General features: G+C 42.6%; 2 protein-coding genes across 6 annotated transcripts; one reads left to right on the forward strand and one right to left on the reverse strand.

Moving 5' to 3' along the window:
* Positions 1-3,926: 3,926 nt before the first annotated feature.
* On the forward strand, positions 3,927-10,566 carry FAM210B (family with sequence similarity 210 member B). The gene is made up of 3 exons (XM_014943684.1): positions 3,927-4,140; positions 8,306-8,478; positions 9,911-10,566. Exons 1-3 carry the CDS (start codon positions 3,964-3,966, stop codon positions 10,125-10,127), a joined length of 567 nt encoding a protein of 188 aa, XP_014799170.1. The 5' UTR covers positions 3,927-3,963; the 3' UTR covers positions 10,128-10,566.
* A 4,962-nt stretch (positions 10,567-15,528) lies between these two features.
* AURKA (aurora kinase A) lies at positions 15,529-22,566 on the reverse strand. 5 transcript variants are annotated; one of them, XM_014943777.1, is made up of 9 exons: positions 22,546-22,566; positions 21,869-21,956; positions 20,491-20,770; positions 19,835-19,913; positions 18,562-18,753; positions 18,031-18,169; positions 17,465-17,613; positions 16,844-17,018; positions 15,529-16,235 (listed from the first exon to the last, which is right to left on the reverse strand). In XM_014943777.1, the coding sequence occupies exons 2-9, from the start codon at positions 21,920-21,922 to the stop codon at positions 16,044-16,046; spliced, it is 1,260 nt and encodes a 419-aa protein (XP_014799263.1). In that variant the 5' UTR covers positions 21,923-21,956; positions 22,546-22,566; the 3' UTR covers positions 15,529-16,043. The 5 variants fall into 5 exon arrangements, with proteins under 5 accessions (XP_014799263.1, XP_014799262.1, XP_014799264.1 ...); XM_014943776.1 differs by lacking the exon at positions 22,546-22,566 and adding an exon at positions 22,303-22,383; XM_014943778.1 differs by lacking the exons at positions 19,835-19,913; positions 22,546-22,566 and adding exons at positions 19,464-19,542; positions 22,239-22,372.
* Between the last annotated feature and the right edge of the window lie 1,512 nt (positions 22,567-24,078).

Consider the following 24,078-nt stretch of genomic DNA (forward strand, 5'->3'; position numbering starts at 1 on the left):
TAAAGCCTTTCTTCCAAACTGTGACTGGGTACATCATAACACAACTCATGGAACTAGCAGTGGGTACAGCAATTATTGCTGCTTCAGGTGTAACCCAGGTCAACAGTTACACAACGGAGAACAGCCAGTGACTTCCATGAAGAAAGTTGTATGTGTGTTCACTGGCAGCTTTATTACACAGAGAGAGGGCAAAAAGGCCAAGAGCTGTTTGGACGTGGAGACTGAGTTACCTCCACGTTAGGGTGAAACACATTAGTGGGTGTCAGGAAGCTGCTTCTGCTGCTGCTCCTTGTAGTTTATCTGTTCTGTGAAAAACTAACCTTCTTGCTTTGCTGGGGCTATCAATCCCACACCCAGCTGGAGACTTTGGATGTGATTTTCACTCACACATCCAAATGGCTACACATCACACCATCCAAATGAAAAAAATGTCTCATCAGAAGATTACCAGAGAGGACTCTTGTGGAGAGTAGAATTAATGCTGCTGACTTGTTGTATCAACTAAAGCACAAAGATCCTGAAAGAACTATGCTTCCATGAGAAAAGAGAGACACCTTCGCTATTCAACAGCTCACCTACGTGCATGTCAAGGATGGGCACACGAAATCATCAGCAGGTCACATAAATACAAGCAATTTGGATGTTTTCACTTCTATTTTCTTCTCTTTTTACTTTACAGCCCTTTTTGCTTAACAGGACTATAGGGCCAATGGGCAAAGAGCAAGATCTGCTTAGTAGGTGAAATTCATATTTGTGCAGAGGCTCCCACAGGTCATCACATAAATTGCCAGATTCACTTTTCGACGGATTTGGGTTGAAGCCATAGTTTCACTTGCTTGGACAACTGGAGGTCCACAGTGGAAGTTCTTATGCATCTCCAGGGCATGGGAATGAAACAGAGTCACACAACCCCATTCTTCAAGGATTTTCAGGTAAATAAAGCAAATAATTCCTTCTTTGCTGTCCTGTTTGGAGATTTTTCTCAACCTAAATTCTTCTCACAGACAAAAATACCTGGGCTGGATTTCTCAGGATTTAACTCTCCTAGCAGTGCAGTGTTCTCCCATTGAATAGAAGATTTTTTCATTGTTTTTGCTTGAGAAGGAAGATGTCCCTGAAATCTAACTGTAAGTGTTTATGACACAGAAGTTTCCTACAAAATATGTTTATAAACTGCATATGGATTCCTCAAATGCCAGACAGGCACTGTGCTGAACTTTACACGGATACAGATTTTAATTTCAAGGAAATAAAATTTCTTGATATTCCTTTCCTGATATAATTTTAATTCATGTTCATCTTATCAACTACCCACATTAGCTCATTTTCATAATTTAAGCTCCCTTAGAACATGATGTGAAAAAGCCAATGTACTCAAGAATGAGACCACTTAAAACTAGTTCCCATGCCATGCCCTTAATTTACTACAATATAAAAAAATCTACCTTAGCTTCTTTTCTGAATGAGGTTCATGATCAGTTCCCAACTTCTCTTATTATATTTATGTACATGGCATTGCTACATTTGTAATAATACTAAATGACACAGCTTCCATCACGCATAAGCAATTGCCACCCACTCTCATACAGGAACTAATTCCTACTTGCCCATTAGAAAGCATTATATTTTGGAACTATCACATTCACAATCTCCAAATTATTTGTAGATTATATGATTTGAAAAATGTGTAATGAATTTTCTCTCATGCAATTTATAAAACTTAGAAGACTTCTAAGATAACACCCAGGATAACACAAATGTGTGTCTGTGCAGAAGCATCTTCTTGAGCTGTCTTTGAAAGTTGCCTTCTCATTTCTGTCTTAGTTACAGTGAGCAGGATGGCACTAATGTCTTTTTCCCTGCACTTGTAAACTATCTTTACATTAAGATATCCTAAGCCAAATTGTTTGCTTGTTTTTCAATGACCATTTGATGTTTATGGTATTGTTCCTTCCTGCTTCTAAGTGAAATCTCCCACTGAGATTTTGCAGACAGCCAGACCATACATATAAAACTGCCAACTCTAATGCTTTTATGCCTCATTAACTGACCTCCTGCTCTTTTCTGCACTTGCCCAGGATTTCTAGACATCTAGCAGCAGCATAACACATACGCCACTGGAGAGCTGCTCTGTGCTTTCGACCATGCAATGGCTCTAATGGGTCTGCCAGACAAACATAGGGAAGGATTCGGTATATATGTGCAGAGCCCAGTGCTGGTCCATGCCAGGAGACTGATATCTCCTTTACAGAGCGAGACCAGAATTAACTCTTGGGATTTTTTTTAGTCAGAAAAAAATGACAAAGTCATAGTGTGTTATGGTTAGAGCATTGCCATGTTATCATCTGTCTACTCAGGTGTTGCTGATATATAAATATTCACAGAAAACACATTAGCAAATTGCTTTGGCACACTAATAAATATATTAAATATGTCAACATAATAAATACATGAAATTGTGTTCCGCAAAACTATTCTTCTACAAAGCATTCCAAGAGAGACTAGATTTATGAAGCAAGAACTAAAGTGTAAAATCCTAGAACTGGCAGTGCTGCTTGTTATGCTCAGAGCAGACTCTATTTTAATGCATGCAAAGCTCTCTCCTCTTCGTCCAAGATACTCCTTGAAACCCATCTGTTCTGTAGTGCACTGCACTTAACGAGAGCCACCCACCATGCTGTTTCAGCATTGTACCATTCAGTGCTGTTCTGTGCAGTCCCAGATTGCACTCCTAAAAACTGCAAGCTCTTCCGGACGGAAAACCTCTTATTTATCTGACACAGTTCTCCTATTGTATTCAGCCCTGTGTGCTTACATCACTGTAAAAACAACAACATGCCTGAAGAGGAAAGGCTTTAGTAATCAGGAAGAGAGAAGTGTTTTATGGCCAGAGCTTAGCATTCAGATGCATTGTCTCAATACATTAATACAGTTATGCAATATTTACCCTTCCCCTGCAGCGAGCAGCCTTGTCTGTGATGGCAAAGAGCCACCATTTCCGAAAGCTGCAGCGACTGCAGTTATGAAAAGCCTTGGCATTGTGCAGGGCAGCCGTCATCTTGCAGATACTAAACCCTGCTCAGTAACATTAACATTGAATGACTGGAACATCACAAAAGGTCTGGAAATCACCACAGTTGTGCACTGATCCTGAAAATTACCCAATGTGAATAGAACTTTCCCAGCAAAAAAAGCCATACTGGTTGAAATAGAGCTCCCCAGAGTAATGGGATTCACCTGCCAGGAATATCCCCCTTCCCCCTCCAGGTATCTACAATTCTCCCAAAGTGATGTTATACTTCAATGCTATTTTTAATTCCCAATTTTCCTGTTGTGGTTTTACTTTAGGAAGAGGGCTATAAATGGGAGACATTCATGGTGTTTGTTGGAAAGCTTCTTTTGGTCTCAGAGATGCTGTGGACCCCTTTTGGGACTGGAAAAGCTCTGCCTTTGCACTCTGCTCTTGTAGCATGAAGTCTCAACAAATTACTAGAGCTCTTCAAGATAAAAGTCAGTAATTAAATGAACTGCCAGCTCTGCGAGTCCATGCACCAGAACTGAAGTCGTGATGACACTTTAACCACTTCAAGTGCAGACTGAGGGAGTAATCTCTGAAAAACGACAGGCATTACCTCCCCTCCACGCTTACAGGCGCCGAGGGGACTGAAAAAACAACAAAAAAAGCCAATTCTCCCCGCTTCGCCAGCTACCTGAAGGCCGCACCAAAACGCCCGTGCGCTCAAACTCTTACAGCAACCTCCAGAACAGCGCTGGGAGGGGGGTTTAACCAGCCGAGACGAGGCAGGGGGCTGCCTCGCACCGTCCCGAGGGGCAACGGAACCCTTTTAGAGACTTTTTTCCCTCAGAATAAAAGCACCCGGCGCTCTAGCCCCCTCAGCTCTCCCTCAAATAACCACCAGCCCGCCCTGCTCGGCGCGCAGAGTTGGGGGCTGCGCCGTTGCTATGTACCGCCTGGTGCGCCTGGGCCCGCTGCGGCCCCCGGCCATCCCGCGCAGCCCCCCGCTCCTCGCCGCCTTCCCCCGAACCTTGGGCTACGGTCCCCGCCTCCCCCGGGTTGGTCTCAGCCCGCCGCTGCCCCCAGTCGTGACGCTGAGAGCCGCCGCCGGCACCTCCGCCAAGGTAAGGGGGGGGTGGGGGGGGTGTCTGGGTGCCCCCTGTGAGGCTCTAGGAGCTCCCTGTGAGGATTTGGGTGCCCCCTGTGAGGATCTGCGTGAGGGGAATCAGCTGCACCCTTGGTAAGTTTACAAATGACACCAAGTGAAGCGGGAGTGTCGGCCTGCTTGAGGGTAGAAAAGCTCTGCGGGGGTTGGATCTGGACTTTCTGGCTGGGCCGAGGCCAAGGGGATGAGGTTCAAGGAGGCCAGGTGCTGGCTCAGCCACTTGGGTCACAACAACCCCCCGCAGCGCTACAGGCCTGGGAAAGAATGACTGGAGAGCTGCCCGGCAGAAAAGGACCTGGGGGGTGTTGTTCGACAGCTGGCTGAATAGGAGCCAGCAGTGTGCCCAGGTGGCCAACAAGGCCGACAGCATCCTGGCCTGTATCAGGAGCAGTGTGGCCAGCAGGACTGGGGCAGTGATCATCCCCACATACTTGGCACTGGCAAGGCCGCACCTTGAGTACTGTGTCCAGTTTTGCATACTCGGCGCTGGTAAGGCCTCACCCAGTTTTGGGCCCCTTACCACAAAAAAGACATTGAGGTGCTGGAGTGGGTCCAGAGAAGGGCTACAAAGCTGGTGAGGGATCTGGAGAATAAGTCTTTTGAGGAGCAGCTGAGGGAACTGAGGTCGTTTAATCTGGAGAAAAGAAGGCTGAGGAGAGACCTTATTGCTCTCTACAACTACCTGAAAGGAGGTTGTAGTGAAGTGGGGAGAGATCTCAAGCAATAGAAGAAATAGCCTCAAGTTGCACCAGGGGAAGCTTAGGTTGGATATTAGGAAAAACTGCTTCACTCAAAGGGTTATGAAACTTTGGACAGGCTGCCCAGGGAAGTGGTGGAATGACTGGAAGTATTTACAAGGTGGGTAGATGTGGTGCTGAGAGACATGGTCTAGTGGTGGTTTTGTCAGTGGGAGGTTGATGGTCGGACTCCATGATCTGTATGGTCCCTTACAACCTAGACATTTCTGTGATTCTGTGCCTTGATGGGGTAGTGGATCATAGCTTTGATTAAAGCACAAGTTGTCCTGGCTTGTGAGCATTTTCCAGTTCTTGGGGGTGTTTTCAAGATGAGGGGTTCAACTGGCCTGCACTGCCCCAGTGGTGGTGATGGGCTGTGTGTGTTTCCCTGAGGGCTCCAGAGTGTGAGGACTTCAGGTAAATCATGAAGGATAAAAACAAAAGGGGGTTTCAGTAATTCATGCAGACACAGAGAAGCCTGGGTGTTCCAGGTGGCTGTGGCTGAAAGGGTTTTCTGAAAGTGGCATGGGTTTCAGCCACTGCAAATGGCAGTGGGTGGCACGCTGGCAGGGTGCCTGCAGAGAGAGGTCCCAGGCCTGACTCTGTGCCTTTTTGTTAGATGAGAGATAAAATACAAAGGTGCACCCAGTTAATTATGTGTTTTATTGTGCTTTCTACATTCAGCTGATTTTTTGGACATGGGAAGGAAAAATTTGCATGAGTTTCTACCACTTGTTTTGGTTTTAATTTTCAATTGACTCAGGGAGAAAAGCAAACCAGGGACCTGCACATAACTGGGTTCTACATGGCAGTAGATTATTAAGTCATGTTTATGTTGGGTTTCTGTAGGAGACAGGGACCTGCTTTACACCTGCTTGTGTCAAGATTGTGAATGTGAGCTTTCTATACAAAGCCTCATTTTACAGTTTAATTTCTACAGCTTAATTTTCAGGTTAATTTCTGCAGCCTCATTACAAAGCATAATATGATGTTTCAGATTTGTTTTCATGTTTTTCAGTTTGTCCAGAAGCTGAATCTTTGTCTAAAGAATGTGAATAAAAGTTGTTTTCTAGCAGAAAGATTAGGGCAGAATTAAATGGAAAATAGGTAGCTTGCTTTGTTAATTTGTACGTTATTCAGGACATGACCGTACTTGGTAGTCCAAATAATATCTGTTGAAGTGGTACTTTTTTTAACATCTTGCTTCAATACCATTCAGAAATTGCCTGGCGGGTGAGCTTGAGAGCATAAGTGAATTGAAATGTACTTGGATGATGAGAACAAGCTATTTTTCAGCCCTTATTTTTTCAGTCTGTCTGATCCATCTTACAAGTGTGGCTGTAAGACTCAGGGGTGCACTGAGAATTATGTACCTCTGTAGACTGTCACCTCCTGTTTTCATGGCAGCTATCTGAAGAAAATCTTCATATTAGGCTCCTTAAATACATAATGATCATCTTTGTTTGGATGAAAAACTCACTATAAGCTATTAAATCTTAAAATACCATTCAAAGCACAATTGGCTTTTAAGAAAATCATACTGCAGAATACTGCTAGTATTCCTGACTAGGCATGTGATGTTGATTGAATTGTTAGGACAGCTTTTGGCAGAAGGTATTATGAGACTGTTTTGCTCAGTTTATTCATCTAGATCCATTCAATAACTCGGTATTTAAATTTTTACAGATTGGGAGTTACAAGAGCATTCTCTTCCTTCCTCCCTCCCCGCCCCCAGCCCGCCCTACACACTCTTTCTGTAATAAAACTGAAGAGTAAGAGAATGAGTTCTGAAGCACAGTGAAATAGCAGCCATGTAGCACAGCCATGTGTGGAACCTAATTACTTCCAGTGGCTGCAAGTAATTATATTATCTAACTATTAATCCATTCTTTCGCTTAATGAACTTGCTTCAAAAACTATGTATTTGAATATTTTTTCCTCATTTGCCTTCTAGTATTAAAGCTGCTTGATTTAAGTCATAAAGGATTTCTTTTTCTACTGGATGTTCTTCTTTCTCGGTCAATTTTAGTTTCTACTGAAATACTGCTTTGGCTCACGAGCCAAAAAAAAAAAAAGTTTTAAAAATGCAAGAATCCGAGTAAGTTGAGCTACACAATTCCCCGAGTACATATTTGTGGATCAGCATCATTTCCTGTCAAAATGAAATGCAAAGTAACACAAATTACAATTAAGAAAGAGAAATCCAGCAGTGAACAGAGTTATTTTTTAGGGAGACTAGGGGGTGGTGGGGTTGGTATGGTTAAAATCACTGATTAAAGTGAGCTCATCTTACCATGAGTGTTGTAAGAGGAGCCTGTCTTGTATCCTAATGTACAGTCTCGCTATGTCCAAGGATTAATCAAAAGTATTTTTCTTACCATTTGTGTGCCTTGACACTGATCTTCAGTAGAACCAAGTGGTGCCAGGCATTTGGTACCTCTTCCTGTCCTGTGGGCCACAGTGGCCTTCAGTCTGGCTGTCATATTGTTACGACTGCTGCTGAATTCAGCTGACAAGAAAAGACTCTTCAAATCTTTCCTGACAAGAGAAAAATCCTTAAGTCTTTGTGAAAACATTTTTTTCCTCCAATTATTATTTCTTCTATAGCAAGTATAGTGTATATATATATATATATTAGTATGAAGTTCTGCACTTTCAATTTACCCAGGTAAAAAGCTGTCAATAAATTTTACTATGACAAACAATTTCAGTGTAGTTGGGCTATTTACACCGGCACTGGCACGTCTGTGCTGCTGCTGTCTGCATCGTGGCACCAGTATTGCTTGTTGCTGTCAACAGGAGCAGTTCCCCAGTTCTTTCTTTTTTTCAGCTGATCTACAGAGGGTGATTTATAGAAACTGAAATGTCGAACCTCTTCTACCAGTCAGTTGTTTGTAAGCCAGCATCAGTGTGGTGTCATGTAGGCTTCCAGTGCCATCTGCTGCTCTGCCCATTGAACAAAAAGCTGCGTTACAAGAGTTCACGGCGTAAAGCTGAGCAGTGGGAGTAAGCAAAGATCTCTTTGGCACCTCACTCTCATCTCTCAAGCAACTGTGTGGGTGTGCCTTGGCACACGTTTGGATCAAATGGAAGACTGGGAGTATAATAACTCTTTTTAATTATGAAACTTGCATTGTGTGATAACTTACACCAAGCCCAGTGCATCCCTTTCATGTGAATAGTTGGGAGAAGGGAGCTTGCATGGGCTCTGCCACAGGCATCTGAGATCATGATGCAAAAGAACAAAAGTTTGTTACTATCTTCCCAAAGCACTCTGAACAACACTGTACACAAGCCACTTATTTCATTATTTCAGATTGGTTCAACTGTCTGGAATATGATATTGTGCTTAATGCTAATAAAAACTTTTAATTGTTTTCTTTTTAGGATGCAGGTGTATCCCCTGAAAAGGCTGCCACGGATCCCAGTGATGAAAAGAAGAAACTCAACAAATCCCAGCAACTGAAACAAGTTTTCAAGGAATATGGTGCTGTAGGGGTTTCATTCCATGTTGGAATTTCATTAGTATCTCTAGGAATCTTCTACCTGGCAGTGTCAAGGTGAGGTTTGTGCAGTATTTTGTAGCCTCTAGGTAATGGTTTAGCCTAAATACCTTACCATTGTGCTTATTTCTGGAAGGAAATATGTACTTTATGTCTGTTTGATCCATACAGAGTAATCTTCTGAATTTTGAGTATAGATGGATCCATAAACAGACCTAATCTCCGATCAGGCATGAGAGAACATAGATGTACATGGTCTTTTTGCAGAAGTTCATGATGGGCAGGTGACAACAGCAGAGTAGAGACTGCATCAGAGTAACTAGCCAAATGAGAGAGTTTATTTTTGTTCTGCAAAGATATCTTTTGTTCTGAAACACTAGTATGGTCTGTAAAGATAGAGCTGTACGAAAGTTCTGAAGCTTAGAGATAAGTTTATTTTTCTGGGTGTTGAACTCAGTTTCTGCAGTTGAAACTGCAGAAGGCAACAGGCACTGAAACAGGATTAGATTAAAAAAGAAAATAACAAATAGCCATATAATAGTCAGGTTGGAAATTACGTGGCTTCTGGTGGGAATGCATCAGCTATAGATATGTCTGTTGAGCATGAGGTATTTCAGCCGAGGAAACAAAGAAACACATTGCTTCTCAAAACATTCCCTGCCACTTAACACTTGATTTCAGTGGGAATATGTGAATACTTGATTCCTGTCACTTACTACATGGTGGCACAGGGTGACAATGAAAATATTTTCCTTCAGGTATGATTTAACTCCCAGTTACAAGATACTATGCTGGCAAGTGAAGGGGGAAAAGTTACAGTAACAACTTCTTTTGGAAATTTACTTCCAAACATAAGAACCTTGATGAAAGCTCTTATGAATATAGAGAATTAAAATATTAATGGATTTGGTGGATAATGCTTGAGATCCATAATATTTCCATCACTTGCTAGATTTTAGTTAAGATACCATTTTAACAGTTTTGTATTCCTCTGTTAGAACACTCTAAGCCTAACAACAGGTACCTTATTTGGTTTGGGTTGATCTGTATTTATGTGATAAATTTCATTAAGACGCAGAATAGACTTTATTGTAAATTTTGGGAAGATGAATTTCTAACACAAACTTCTAGCTTTTTTTTAAATTCAAAAGCAAAGAAATAGATTCTTTTATCAGAAGGTTGATCATGGAGCTAAGTATTCTCCTGCAAATGCTGCAGCTTTACAGTTGTAAATTTGACTTCACAGGGAACTTGTCAATTTAAGAAAAAAAATGTACAGCTGAAAATATTGCATGTGTTGTGGCTACAGAAGTAACTTGAGTTGTTACTGTTGTTTGTTTTTAGTATTTAACAACATCTAGATTTAAACATAAATTCCAGAGCTGGAAGTATACCATGTTAAATTCCCTGAAACAATGGCATTTTAATTTATATTCTTCAGCATGCAACCTTAAAATAAACTGAAAAGTCTTGTTTTCTTTTTCCCCAGCGGTGTGGATATGACTGCGGTTCTCTTCAAGCTTGGTTTCAGTGAATCATCCTTGCAATCTAAAATGGCTGCTGGTACAAGCACGTTTGTGTTGGCATATGCTATCCACAAATTGTTTGCCCCGGTCCGAATCAGCATCACTATCGTTTCCGTGCCACTTATTGTCCGATACTGCCGCAAGATTGGTTTCTTCAAACCTCCTGCCCCAAATCCATGATGATTTCTTACTGGTTTTTTACTCTGTTTTTTAAATGCTTCTATATCCATGTAGCTTTTCAGATTGCTAGATTTCTTGGGAGGACTTATTTGAATTCATGTTAATGCTGACCTCCTCTTGTATTTCTTACTTGTTCTTTCAGGTCAATGTTACACTGTGAAAAGTGCTGTTCTCATCTCCTTTCCCTTTTGCCACCTCTTCTTTAGAAAAACCTGGTAAAATGATATCTAGTTTCCACTGCAAGTGGTAACAAAAATGCTTGACAATGAGCAGTCTGTTTAGAACACTCAGTTCTAGGTTTTTATGATTTAGCTTCTTGGGCCTTAATTTTTTTCTTGTCAAAATAGTGGCAGCATTAGTTTATTACTGTGCAGTTGAGAAACAGAGTAAGATTTTCTTCCTAAAAGCCTGTGGAATAAACTATATCCTATGACATGAATAGCTCTTTTGGTAAATGTACATATTGGAATCTAAGGTGGCAGGTGGGTGTTTCTTTTCTTATGAAAGGCATATATGGTGACCCCAGTCTTGCGATACAACACACGTGCTGAACTGACTTCAGTGGGAGTTCCTGTATGCTTAATTATTGCACAGTGATAGTTATTTTAGCCAGAGTAGGTGATGCACTGTTCTGAAACTACAGCTCCTTTGTGGTGCTTCCACTTTTCAAGATTTCATTGTTTGAAAACATGCTTTATTTACAGGCTAGGAACTGGCCTTACTAAAGTCCTCTTTTAAATTTATTTTTTTTTTTTATATGCCTATAGTGTCAGAAGGAATCCTGAGTCTACTGAATCAGTTAACCAGAATTACCTCCTATGTGAACATATTCCAAAGATCATCAAGTCAGAGGGAAGGCATCTGTGGGATTTTTTAGTATTTAACAACATCTAGATTTAAACATAAATTCCAGAGCTGGAAGTATACCATGTTAAATTCCCTGAAACAATGGCACTGAGAACATATTTGACTTCACAGGGAACATGTCAATTTAAGAAAAAAAATGTACAGCTGAAAATATTGCATCAACACAAATTTCTACCTTTTTTTAAATGCAAAAACAGAGAAATAGATTCTTTTATCAGAAGGTTGATCATGGAGCTAAGTATTCTCCTGCAAATGCTGCAGCTTTACAGTTGTAAATTTGACTTCACAGGGAACTTGTCAATTTAAGAAAAAAAATGTACAGCTGAAAATATTGCATGTGTTGTGGCTACAGAAGTAACTTGAGTTGTTACTGTTGTTTGTTTTTAGTATTTAACAACATCTAGATTTAAACATAAATTCCAGAGCTGGAAGTATACCATGTTAAATTCCCTGAAACAATGGCATTTTAATTTATATTCTTCAGCATGCAACCTTAAAATAAACTGAAAAGTCTTGTTTTCTTTTTCCCCAGCGGTGTGGATATGACTGCGGTTCTCTTCAAGCTTGGTTTCAGTGAATCATCCTTGCAATCTAAAATGGCTGCTGGTACAAGCACGTTTGTGTTGGCATATGCTATCCACAAATTGTTTGCCCCGGTCCGAATCAGCATCACTATCGTTTCCGTGCCACTTATTGTCCGATACTGCCGCAAGATTGGTTTCTTCAAACCTCCTGCCCCAAATCCATGATGATTTCTTACTGGTTTTTTACTCTGTTTTTTAAATGCTTCTATATCCATGTAGCTTTTCAGATTGCTAGATTTCTTGGGAGGACTTATTTGAATTCATGTTAATGCTGACCTCCTCTTGTATTTCTTACTTGTTCTTTCAGGTCAATGTTACACTGTGAAAAGTGCTGTTCTCATCTCCTTTCCCTTTTGCCACCTCTTCTTTAGAAAAACCTGGTAAAATGATATCTAGTTTCCACTGCAAGTGGTAACAAAAATGCTTGACAATGAGCAGTCTGTTTAGAACACTCAGTTCTAGGTTTTTATGATTTAGCTTCTTGGGCCTTAATTTTTTTTCTTGTCAAAATAGAGTGGCAGCATTAGTTTATTACTGTGCAGTTGAGAAACAGAGTAAGATTTTCTTCCTAAAAGCCTGTGGAATAAACTATATCCTATGACATGAATAGCTCTTTTGGTAAATGTACATATTGGAATCTAAGGTGGCAGGTGGGTGTTTCTTTTCTTATGAAAGGCATATATGGTGACCCCAGTCTTGCGATTCAACACACGTGCTGAACTGACTTCAGTGGGAGTTCCTGTATGCTTAATTATTGCACAGTGATAGTTATTTTAGCCAGAGTAGGTGATGCACTGTTCTGAAACTACAGCTCCTTTGTGGTGCTTCCACTTTTCAAGATTTCATTGTTTGAAAACATGCTTTATTTACAGGCTAGGAACTGGGCTTACTAAAGTCCTCTTTTAAATTTATTTTATTTTATATGCCTATAGAGTCAGAAGGAATCCTGAGTCTACTGAATCAGTTAACCAGAATTACCTCCTATGTGAACATATTCCAAAGATCATCAAGTCAGAGGGAAGGCATCTGTGGGATTTTAATGTTTTGAGATCTGGCTTTGTACTGGAGACACATTTTTATCTGAAAACTAACCCTGGCAGCTTTCTGCTCCTGTGGATGAAACTCAGATCTGTGGACGCTGCAATTTATAGCTTCACATGAGCAATTCCTGTGCTTTTGTCTGACAGACTGTTAGAAGTACCAGTTAGAGGTGCTTTTCATTTCCTTTTTTAGACTATTCCTATTAGAATGTAGTTGCACATGCATACATTCCCATACCACTTTTCAGTTCACCTAAAGACTGGACCCAAAACTAGGTAGTCAGTGTAACATGCTGTAGTCAACCTGGGTTTCAGACTTAGAACTGTACTTCTGTGAGAGAGCTTGAGCCAGACCCATCAGTCTTTTGGACCCGTTCCTCCTTCCAGTTCTGCTCTTTTTATATTGTCTTTCTCTGTCTTTGTGCTTACACTTACCCCAAGGTGGCTCTGACACAGATCTGTTCATATGGGAATCTGATTAAAGTAAAATAGCAGGAAATTACCCTGGTGATCAGGGTAATTTTATTATTTTTTTATTTCCTGGAATTCAGTGAATTGAGAGGAAGGAATCATGTGGTTAGGATGAGAGTTGGTGGAGGGAGGGAGGAGCAAGTACTTTCTTTTTGTTATGAGCAACCCATTAACCCCACTCAGCCATAACATTAAATTGCACCCCAACTCCTTTCCTGATCAGAAAGTCCAGTGGATGCTCTGAGGATTCTCAGGCTCACAAGATGAGTCACAGCCACATATATCCTTGTACCTCTCCGTTATTGCTACCACTTGGTTAATCAGGTTTTCTCTGAGACAGGGAAAACTGGAAGAAATGTAGTTTGCTTCCTCTGCCCTGTGGAAGCAAGGTGTTCTGAGTCTGACCCCTGAAAACACCCCCCTTGACAAGGGCTTGGTCTGAATGGGGCTGTGCTGTTGGCACAAATGAGGGTTTAGTGTCTTAACAAGGGAACAGTTGCAGCAGTGAGAGCAGGTGCACATGCTAGAGGCTTGATGATGCAGACATAGCCGTATGTGGTACATATGTAAGGATGCATTACATTGTTAAATGCTCATTGCAGCAGTGAGAGCAGGTGCACAGGCTAGAGGTTTGATGTTCAATGCAGACATAGCCATACGTGGTACATATGTATGTAAGGATGCATTACATTGTTAAATGCTCAAAATACCATCCTTAGGAGCAGGACGTACTGAGAGTCAGCCTTGCAGGGTGGCCTCCTTCCATGGGGCTCAAAATACCATCTGTAGGAGCAGGACGTACTGAGAATCAGCCTTGCAGGGTGGCCTCCTTCCATGGGTTCTGCAAGCCATGGCACAGCTGCTTGACTTGCTTATCAAACATGGAGCTGATGCTGTGTTGCTTCATGTACCTGTTGGTGCAGGAGGAATGGCCGATAAGCAGCTAGTCAAGATGAACTTATTAAAAAAAAAATTACTAATTTTTCCTGTTTCATGCCAGCTTTGCAGTATGGCTGCTAAAGCTGGCAGCTTGTCCAGGGTACTTCAGCCTGCTGCTGTCTGAGCCAGCTCTAATTAGAGCATAAGTTTCAAACCAGCTTGTCCCTTAAGAAAGCTTTGCCTTTACCCTTAATTATGCCTGTGATGTGGATGGAAGCTTGTTTGCCAAGTATTTGATAGGTAAAAAACCCATAGTATCCCAAGTGCAGCTGAAGGGTTACCAACATGCAACCAACACTACTGTAGCTTCCTATGACCTCCTACTTTCTAAAACAGCTTAGTCTTTTGAACTTCAACAGTCCATATTTCTTCATAGTAAGTTCAACTTGTGCTTGTGGTTTTCTATATATTTTTTTTCCCCTACATGTCCACATTGAGCAGTCTGTATTTCTTCATAGTAAGTTCAACTTGTGCTTGTGGTTTTCTGCATTTTCTTTTTCCCCTACATGTCCACATTCAGGGCAGTGTAGGATAACAGACTTCCAGAATAATCATGAGACATCCTTCTTTTCTTCATTTAATCAGTCATCTCTGATAGCTATGTTTTGTCCTAAAGTTGACAGAAAAGGAATAGTCAAACTTTTTCAAACCAATCTTCTGGAAAGCAGGAATCATTTGAAGCAAACGCACCTAGAAGTTATTAAAAGACATCAATACTAACCCAACTAGAGACTTTCTTGCAGTAAAGAAACAAGAGTTTCATTTAAATTATGACCAGAATTCAGATTACCTGTTAAGATAAATATGGTTGTATAAACTAGTGGCAATTTGTTCAGATGAAGTTTTTTGCAGAGTATATTTTAAATTAATTTGAGAATATATTTTGAATTCTAGAATCCTTGCTTGTAAAAGGATCATTTTTTAAAGTGGTTTGTAAAATAGTGAAGATGACCATAAAGTCTTACAATGAAAATACAATAAATTGCTTTCTTTTAGTTTGCTTGAAGTGTTTTACTGGAAAATGGTTGATTTATGTGTTTTTGTTGTGAGTGGCCTGACCGTTGCTACATTTTAGGGAATAACCTCTTAAAACACTAGATACATTAGTTAATACCTTATGTCTTATGTTAATCTCTCATTTGGTAACAATACTTTCCAGCCCTTTCTTAGAAGTGCTTTCAGATAATCCTGTCTTTGAATAATTGCATTTAAAAAACAAAAAAGCAGCAGCAGACCTAGGTTTCACTGCTTGTAGGAAACCCACAAGGTAAGCAGCAACATATTTGATACTTACCTTTTAATCCTGTGCTGTGACTGTAGAATAGCAAGTGACCACACTAGTACCAGCACTAGAGCAAAATACTTATACCAGCTCCCTTTTTGACAGAGGTGGGAAGTAAACTTATTTTGTGATCATAAAGAAGAAGCTGTACTGATGGAAAAAGACAAGTGGTTATAGATAAACAGTGGAAGTGATAAATGCCATAAGGAACCTTACTATGCTGGTGGCAGTATATAACAAGTATTTATTTAAAAATTTGAGTGCTCACATTTAAGACAAAATAGACAAAAATGTACACATCATTTTTAGGACACAGAAATGCATTCACCTCACTCAGTTTCAGATTACACCACAGTGATGATACCCTTAGCAGCCCAGTAAGTTCAGAGGCAGGTATCTATATTGCACTGTTCAATAAGCAAGAACCACAACTTCCTCTTGTTGGAACAATGAACCATTACCAGGATAGACCACATCATAAGAGCCTTGAACAGCTTAATACTTCAAAATCAACAAACCTGGCCCACATGTAACTGGGTTTCAAGTATATTAAGTATTCCACAAACTCCAGCTAGAAGTCAATTTTATGTTGCAATTAGAGTTTAAGACTATGGCCAACCCAAAGATATGCATTCCTATTGCCATTGGATTCCAAGACCTGCTTTTGCTATTGCAATTAGTACAGTAGTCACAGTACAAGACTCTTTTTGTTGATCCCATGAGGTTCACCCTGCTAAGACTGCGTCCTGGTTGAGGCAGCAACATCACCCTTTATGCTGTCAGGCGTCTTCGTAGAGTTTGCTGTAATCCAGGGATGAAGAAGTACATCCTTCAGGGGCAGTCGTTGGAATGGGTTATGCTTCAGAAGCTTTGAAATTAAATCCCTTGCACCTTCTGACACAAATGGAGGAAATTTGAATTCCACCTAAGGAAAAGAAAGGACACTGAAGACACTGCAAAAATTCTTTGGTAATAACTGAACTAGAGAGACAAAGGACCTCCAAGGTACATCTAGCTAGTAAGGAAAGCTGTATCAGTCTTGTAGACTATGCACCTTATGCCTAGTGAGATATGCTTAAGTAATTTCATCATAATCATGAAGAAAACAAGGTTCTCACTGCTTATGAAAGTTAAACTAGTGTATTTTTCAGTGCACTTCAAACAAGATTAGTTCACCGGAACCTTTCTAGGGTATGCAACAGGAAAAGTTAAGGTTACTTATTTTTAATAACACCTTGAATGTTACTGATTAGAAGAGAAAGATGTGGAGATTAGTCACTTTATGAGAGAGCTAGGAGTTCAGATTGAGACGGAGTAGAACCAGGGAAGTCAAGCAAGATGTCTTAAGGTCTCTTCTAATCATTCTACTGAAGAACTGAAGACAGTTTTAGAGATCTAGTTTTAAGCATTATGTCTTGGTACAATTCTACTTCTAATACACACCCTTCTTCAAGATGATTATTTGTTAAGCCTCAATAAAACAACAGAACAGAAAGGCAGTACAATTCAGCTAGTCCAAGTGTTAGCACCTACCCTGGAAATAGCTCTGTAGGTTTCCTGGTATGTTTCTGCTTCAAAAGGTGGTTTCCCTACAAGGAATTCATAGCACAGAACTCCCAGGCTCCAAATATCCACCTTTTCATCGTGTGTTCTTCCCTCAATCATTTCAGGAGGCAGGTAGTCAAGTGTCCCACAGAGAGTTGTTCTCCTGAAGAAAAGTTTAAGTTCATCATTTACAATTATGGCAATTATAAGATACATTTCAAGAGCCAGCCAGAAGCAAATGCTGGCAATCATCTGTACCTCAGTGCAGTCTACCCTGGGTAGTCTCAGCACCACCAGAATACCTGGTAAAGAAGTTCTAACAGTAAATTTTCTACTTCTGCTTTAAAGCATCTCAGTCACTGCAGTCAGTCTTATTCTTCAAGTTTGTACCATACAAGTTGGAAGAAAAACAGGATAATAACACTCCATCTCTACTACACCAGTGACTGTTAAGACTTTTGTTGCAGCGACCCAGTTCTTAAAGGATTTCCTTCCCCCTGTATTTTAGGAAGTTCACGTTTTATCTCCATTCCATAACTACATGACAAGAAAGCTAACATTTTCACTACAGAAGTATTTAACTGCATAGGATATATATTGCATCCTCACCTAGAAGATGGAGCATGCACAGACCATCCAAAGTCAGCAATTTTTAATTCTCCATTTGAGCCAAGCAGCAAGTTTTCTGGCTTGATGTCTCGGTGGATCACACTCTTTGAATGACAGTATGATAGGGCATCTGCTAGCTCTGTGACATACTGTATTTAGAAAGAGAATAAATCTTTAAAGTATAAGGACATTGTCATTCTAGCTTACCTGGCTACAGATAAAGCATAGCCTTTTCTAGGCATAATTAGTAGTTTAAGTTAGAGCAATTACTCCTTAAACCCTTGAAGTCTGGCAATACAGGCTCTGCCTGAAATGACCAAGCACTCGCTATCAAGCAGTGCTGAACATTGTTATATTAGTGCTGTGCAGCAATTTGTTTCCCAACTTATTCCTTGTTACAAGTACACAAACAAACTAGCATCTAAGGAATTTCAGTTTCATACAATCAAATGCAGATTATCTAGCTTTATGCTGCAGATATTCCAGACAGAATATTATCTAGCTTTATGCTGCAGATATTCCAGATATGAAGACTAAGTAATGTGTAAGAAGCTAGAACAACCTACAGTAGCAGTTCTTTGCTCATCAAACTTGGTAAGCTTCTGAAGTTCTTTGTAGACTTCTCCACGAGGTGCATACTCTAGCATAAGGTAGACTCTTGTAACATCATGGAAGTAGCCATATAATCTGAGAATGTTGGGGTGCCTGCAAAAAGATTTAAATATTCTTCTGAACAAGGTATTTGTCCATTTAACTTTAATTTCCCTTTCCTGCCTCCCCCCTTTCAAGGCAAGCATAGAAACTTCAACATCTTATAAAGTGTTCCTTCAGCTCACAACATATCCATTGAGAGCTTCGTAGCAGATAAATGGTGTTTATCACAGCAGCAGCTTGGACTCCCTGCTAGCAAGCAGGTTACTTCCTTGCAAGGCAGACAGAAGTAAATTGTGGTGCAGAAAACCAAAAATCCTAACCAGCCATTTCAAGGTGTCTTGTGTTGAAAAAGAAACTTCTTTTCTTCAACAGGGTATGTTATCATAAACAACATTATTTTATTTGAACATAAACGAAGAGTGTAATTGGTCACTATACTTCACCTAAGATGAGACTGTATTTCAACTTCTCTTCGTAGTTGATGTTCTACACCAGCTTCCTCAAGTTGTGTTTTAAAGAGCACTTTCAGTGCAAGAATAAATTTACTCTTCTTTTCGCGGGCCAGGTACACATTTCCAAATTTTCCTTTCCCCAGAGGACGACCAATTTCAAAATCATCAAGAGACCACTGTCTTCTGCAGGAGGAAAGAGAAAATTACAAAAGCTAGATTATTGCCTGGGCACTGACTCCTAGATTTACAATCTCTAATGTTCCTGTTCAGTAGATACTTGGTGATCTGAACTAGATTTTAGTCTTTAAGAGAACACCAAGAGGATAAAATACACATTGTGACTTTTCCAAAGGAAGTTTAAAAGCTAGTCTCTTCCTTCTGAAAGATTATGCACAGAGATACTAACATCCACCACATTACTACAAAATCAAGACTGCACACCAATCCATGCTCATTTCAGTACCTTTAATGCAGCTGTATTACTAACTGTTTAAGGCAGCCACACTACAAATCTAACCTCACCCTTAGTTACATTCCAGTCTCTTGCACTATGAAGGAGGCTTGTTTTCAAGTGTACATCTTGTGATTGGAGCAGCAGCTATCAGTGTTCTCCCACGGAAAGAATTATTACTTTCTACTTTATTACTATCTACTCAAAAGTTTTCTTTAGATTACAGAAAGTCCTTGTTCCTGAGAATTATCAGGACAAAGTAAACTTTCCTAGTTTCATACACTGTCTCTGTGAAGTGTAGGGCCACTGGTCTCCACAACCAGGGAGCTCAAGTAGCCTTCAGCTTAGCTGCAACTGAGTCACAGCATGAAGTCCTAGAAGTTAAAAACAAGCCTAATCCAACAGGACTCAATTAGCTGAAGAATTTAGACATAAAACTTACTTTTTGGTGTCTTCATTTTTCTTTTTAGCAGTCTCTTCATTCTTCTGTTTAGAGGTGCTTTCTGCCTCAGAATTTTTTGCTATGTATAGAGAAGTAGATCAACTTTATAAACCAGACCCATGAACACAATAGAAAAATTCACATGGGGAGCAAATCTGAACTCTGTGCAACATCTGCAACAGTTTTCAGAATATAGTCAATGCCACTTTAAACAACCTAGTGTAACTTATTAGCAAAGCAGCATAACAGCTATCAGTGCTATCAAAATGTAATTTTACTGCAACTGAGTCACAGCATGAAGTCCTAGAAGTTAAAAACAAGCCTAATCCAACAGGACTCAATTAGCTGAAGAATTTAGACATAAAACTTACTTTTTGGTGTCTTCATTTTTCTTTTTAGCAGTCTCTTCATTCTTCTGTTTAGAGGTGCTTTCTGCCTCAGAATTTTTTGCTATGTATAGAGAAGTAGATCAACTTTATAAACCAGACCCATGAACACAATAGAAAAATTCACATGGGGAGCAAATCTGAACTCTGTGCAACATCTGCAACAGTTTTCAGAATATATTCAATGCCACTTTAAACAAGCTAGCGTAACTTATTATTAGCAAAGCAGCATAGCAGCTATCAGTGCTATCAAAATGTAATTTTAAAAGCTTTCTTAAAAATTATAAAAACATTAAGCTTCCCCCCAAACCCACAGAATTCTCATGTATAAGATTAACATGAATACTGGAAAAACTGTGATGTATGAGTGCCAATTATATTAACTCACAGCTAACGAGCATCTGGAAATTTTGAAACACCCATATTGGCTGTAAATGGGAAATCCTGGCAAGGAGAATGCAGTAACATCTAAGCTGAAATATGTGCTGCTATTCTGCTTTGGGGCACAGCCAAGTAGAGCTCTACAGGACTGTCCCAAATCATCAGCATCAGCTTTAGTTTTTCTGCACTGCACTCCACAGAACACAAGTATCCCAAGTGTCACAACTGTATAAATACATGTACATCATCTTCAGAATTACCAGGTACTGCAGCCTGTTGAGGTTTTTCACTGTTCTTGCTTGGAACTTGAGGCCTAGCAGTCGCTTGGACTGGAAATACTGGTCGCTGCTGCGTTGTCTGATTATTAGACAGTTTTTGGTTTGATGGTACAGGTTTTTGTGACTGCACTGGAACTCGCTGGGGAAGGTTTGAAGGACACAGAACACGTTGTGCTTGAACTCCACTTTTCTGTAACCGGCTCGGGGCAGAAGGCTGAGACACAGGGACACGTTTTGGGCCATCCCCAATGGGATTAGCAATCTTTAAAGAGAAAAGATTAGATGTTAATTGTAGAATAGCATATTATAATCTTTATGGCCCCATTCAGTAGAGCAGGAAAAAAAACCACAAAGCACACTAACGAGAGATGTTAGGGTTGTCCAATCTTTTATCTATTAAAACATTCTTAAGTTTCTACATTGACAAGAAAGTTAACAGTTTTCTACAACAGCATATTTATTTACAGCTAGCAGAAGAACTTTTACACACATTTGAAGAACATCAGCCATAGATACTAAGACAGCAGATCCTTACTATAAAAATATACACTGCTTTGAGCCATTGCTTCCTTTCATCTTGCTATACCTTGCACTGCAATGGGAGCTCAGCAGAACAAAGCAAGTCTATTCAGTAAGGTTCAGCTCTCTGCTATAAATTTAGGCTTATATTTTAGAAATTCTTTGTTTTTCTAGGTTGCTTTACCTACAGTTAAGCTCAAGCGCTAATGATTTGCTTCTCACATTTTTAACCCTCTAATGATACCTATGCAACAGTTTGTACTTTTTTTCTTTCTCTGGATATTATTTAGTCTTCTGATACAGTTCACTAAAAGTAATGTATTGACAGCATGATTAAAAAGAAGCTTTGCCCATGCTATTCCAAAACTTTACCAAGATATATTTGGCTTCAAGTTAAAAATAGCAAGAAAGTGCCTGTGTTTCTATATAGAAAAAAAAATGTCATCAGGGTGATCTTGTCTACTGCTGCACAGGCACGTGAATAGTAACATTAACACAGTGCTCACTTTTGAAAGCCATATCTGGATTAAGTTGGCTACACACATTCACTCACTCTTTAAATGATCTTATATTAAAATATGAGGAAGCTTTCCCAAATTAAGTATAACATACTAACATTAGTAATTAAAAATAGTAAATCCTGGGCAATGTTCTCTCCACAAGGGAGCTACCAAGAGACAAAATTGGCAATTGTTGCCTGCACATAGAAGACGTTGTTTTAAGGCTTTTTTTCCCCTTTTTGCTATTTAGCACAGTTAGTAATTACTACAGACAGTTTGAAACCTGTAGCTCTTGTGTAATCAATAGAAACGCACCCACCAAAACCAAACAGGTCACTTACCTTTGTAGCACGACTGGGGTATCCAGAATGGTTCTCTTTCATGTTCTTATCCATAGTGCCTGAGAAAAACAGCTACATATAGCTTAGCCTGTAGATAAGACGTAGGGAATTGGAGTCAGTTCCACAGAAAACAATACGTTTCGGAGATCTTTTCCAAAACATGCCCTCCCCCCCCCAACACCGGGAGGCCTCAAGGCCTAGCCGGGCCTGCCGTCCCACCGCAACGCATCAGCTCACGCCCCTGCCCCGCAACCGCCAGCCCGTGCCCCCAGCCTCCCACCGGCCGGCCCAGGGCCAGCCCTACTAGCACCTCCGGCGAGCAGGGCGCCCCGGGCCACAGCCCTACTACCGACCACAGCCGCCCGCTCACCCCGAGCCTCCGCTCCCTCCGGCCGCCGCGGCTGTTTGAATTCAAACCGCCCTCCCTTAAATACCCCTTTAAACTGCCGCCGCTCGCCATTGGCCCCTCTCCCGCCGAGCGCGCCCGCTGATTTGTTCGTTTTCAACCGGCCCGCCCGCCGATTGGCTCTCCGCACGCTCCGCTCGTCGCGAGGCCGAGCCTCGTCGCCGCCGGCCCCTGGGGCGCATGCGCAACGGCAGCCCTGCTGCGTATCCCGAGCAGGGCCAACCCGCCCGCCCCGAGGGCGGTGTTTGCGCTACATGCGTATTTTACGTACCGTCCCTCCGCCGCTGCCTCCTTCCGTACTCCAACTGCGTGGATCGGCGCCCCGCTTACACACTTTTCTCCGCAAAGTCTCTGCCTGGCCGGGTCTTCCGTTACGCAAATCGCGTACGCCCAGACCACCCACCTGTGGCAACGCTACCAACTCCCCTCCCTTCCTCGCAGCCACCGAGGCCTCGCAGCGTGCCGCCGCCGGCGGGGGAAGGGCGCCAGGTTAGTCCCGCATCCTGCCAGGCACCGGCCTCTTCCCTCTCCTCCTCCACACACGCAACCCCGCCGCCCCGGGGCCGCGGCAGAGGCGGTGCTGCCACCTCGCGTGGAGCCGAGCGCGAGTGGGGGCCGGGGGCCATTGTGTCCGGCCGGCGAGGGAGGTGCCCCCCGGGTGGCGGTTGGCGGCCCCGAGGAGCGGGAGGACGGGCGGAGGGGTGAAGCAAGGCCTCGGCCTCGCCCCTGCCCCTGACGTGCGGCCCAGGGCAGCGCTCCACGTGCCGGCGGCTCTCGACGACAAGCGCGAAGGGGACGCGCCCCCGGCCTGAGGGACCCGCGCCAGCCCGCCGACCCCTCCTGTCTGCACCACCGGTGACCCGCAGCCTCCCCCGGCAGCTTCCAAAACCGCCACAGGTTCTCGAGGAGACGCTGAGCGGCCGCGGGACGACGCCACTCGGCCAGCGCGGTCTGTGAGTAGCAGCGCAGGAGGAGCGCGGGGCTGCCCTGCTGCCTCAGTGACCGGTTGCCCCAGTGGCCGCTTGCCCCGGTGGTCCTGCTCACGCCTGTGAGGGGGGACCTCGGCTGCCGAGCGACGAGCGGCAGCCCAAACTCGGTTCAGTTACTTCGGGGCCTCTGAAGAACCGTGCTTGAAGGCAACTTTTAACTGTCTCTGCGGTGCGGAAAACAAGTGCGAAGGCGACCCTGGTTGTGTGTGTTGGTGTTTGCAAGCGGTACAGGATAGGTAAAAAGAAGATGTCGGGTCGCCGGGTGGCCGCAGCGTGTGATAGACGTCAGCTGCCACGGGGCATGGGTAGCATGGCATCCCCCCTGCTTGACCCGCGTCCGCTTCGACTGCCGTTTCTTGAGGCTGACGTGAGTAGGACTTTGGGGAGGGCGGCGGTGTGCTGCGGGGACAGGCTCTGGGCCTGCCGGGGGACCCTGCAGCCGGGCCCTGCGAGGGGCTTGTGGCTGTGCCGCCCGAGCGGCCGGAGCCGTGGGGGAGGCCTGTGGCAGGGACCAGCAGCGCCTGACACTTGTTATTTTACCTCCCCGCGTCTGGGGATCCCGCTGGCCCGGCGGAAACAAGCCTTTCGCAGCCGGGACACAAAAAAAAGCCCCGGCCCCTCACCTCCCGTCAGCCGCTACCGCCCCGCCCCGGGGACCGGCTCCCCGGGCTAATCAGCTGGTTGGGGCCTGTTGCCCGCAACCCGCCCCGACGGCCGCTGAGCCGGCCGAGGCCCTGACCTCCCCGGAGGGGAGAAGGGGGTGAGGGTCTCCCGGAGGCGGTCGGTTATGCCTCCGGCCGGGCCCCGCCGTGCCC

This window comes from Calidris pugnax, unplaced genomic scaffold (genome assembly GCF_001431845.1).
Source record: "Calidris pugnax isolate Ruff unplaced genomic scaffold, ASM143184v1 scaffold118, whole genome shotgun sequence".
NCBI lineage: Eukaryota > Metazoa > Chordata > Aves > Charadriiformes > Scolopacidae > Calidris > Calidris pugnax.

Excerpts from the sequence above, each read along its gene's own strand:
- FAM210B (XM_014943684.1), top strand. The coding sequence starts at position 3,964 with ATGTACCGCCTGGTGCGCCTGGGCCCGCTGCGGCCCCCGGCCATCCCG. Across the intron at positions 4,141-8,305 it reads CCGCCGGCACCTCCGCCAAG|GATGCAGGTGTATCCCCTGA; the intron begins GTAAGGGGGGGG and ends TTTTCTTTTTAG. Across the intron at positions 8,479-9,910 it reads TTCTACCTGGCAGTGTCAAG|CGGTGTGGATATGACTGCGG; the intron begins GTGAGGTTTGTG and ends CTTTTTCCCCAG.
- AURKA (XM_014943777.1), bottom strand. The coding sequence starts at position 21,922 with ATGGATAAGAACATGAAAGAGAACCATTCTGGATACCCCAGTCGTGCT. Across the intron at positions 19,914-20,490 it reads TCAACAGGCTGCAGTACCTG|CAAAAAATTCTGAGGCAGAA; the intron begins GTAATTCTGAAG and ends CTCTATACATAG. Across the intron at positions 18,170-18,561 it reads GAAATACAGTCTCATCTTAG|GCACCCCAACATTCTCAGAT; the intron begins GTGAAGTATAGT and ends ATCTTTTTGCAG.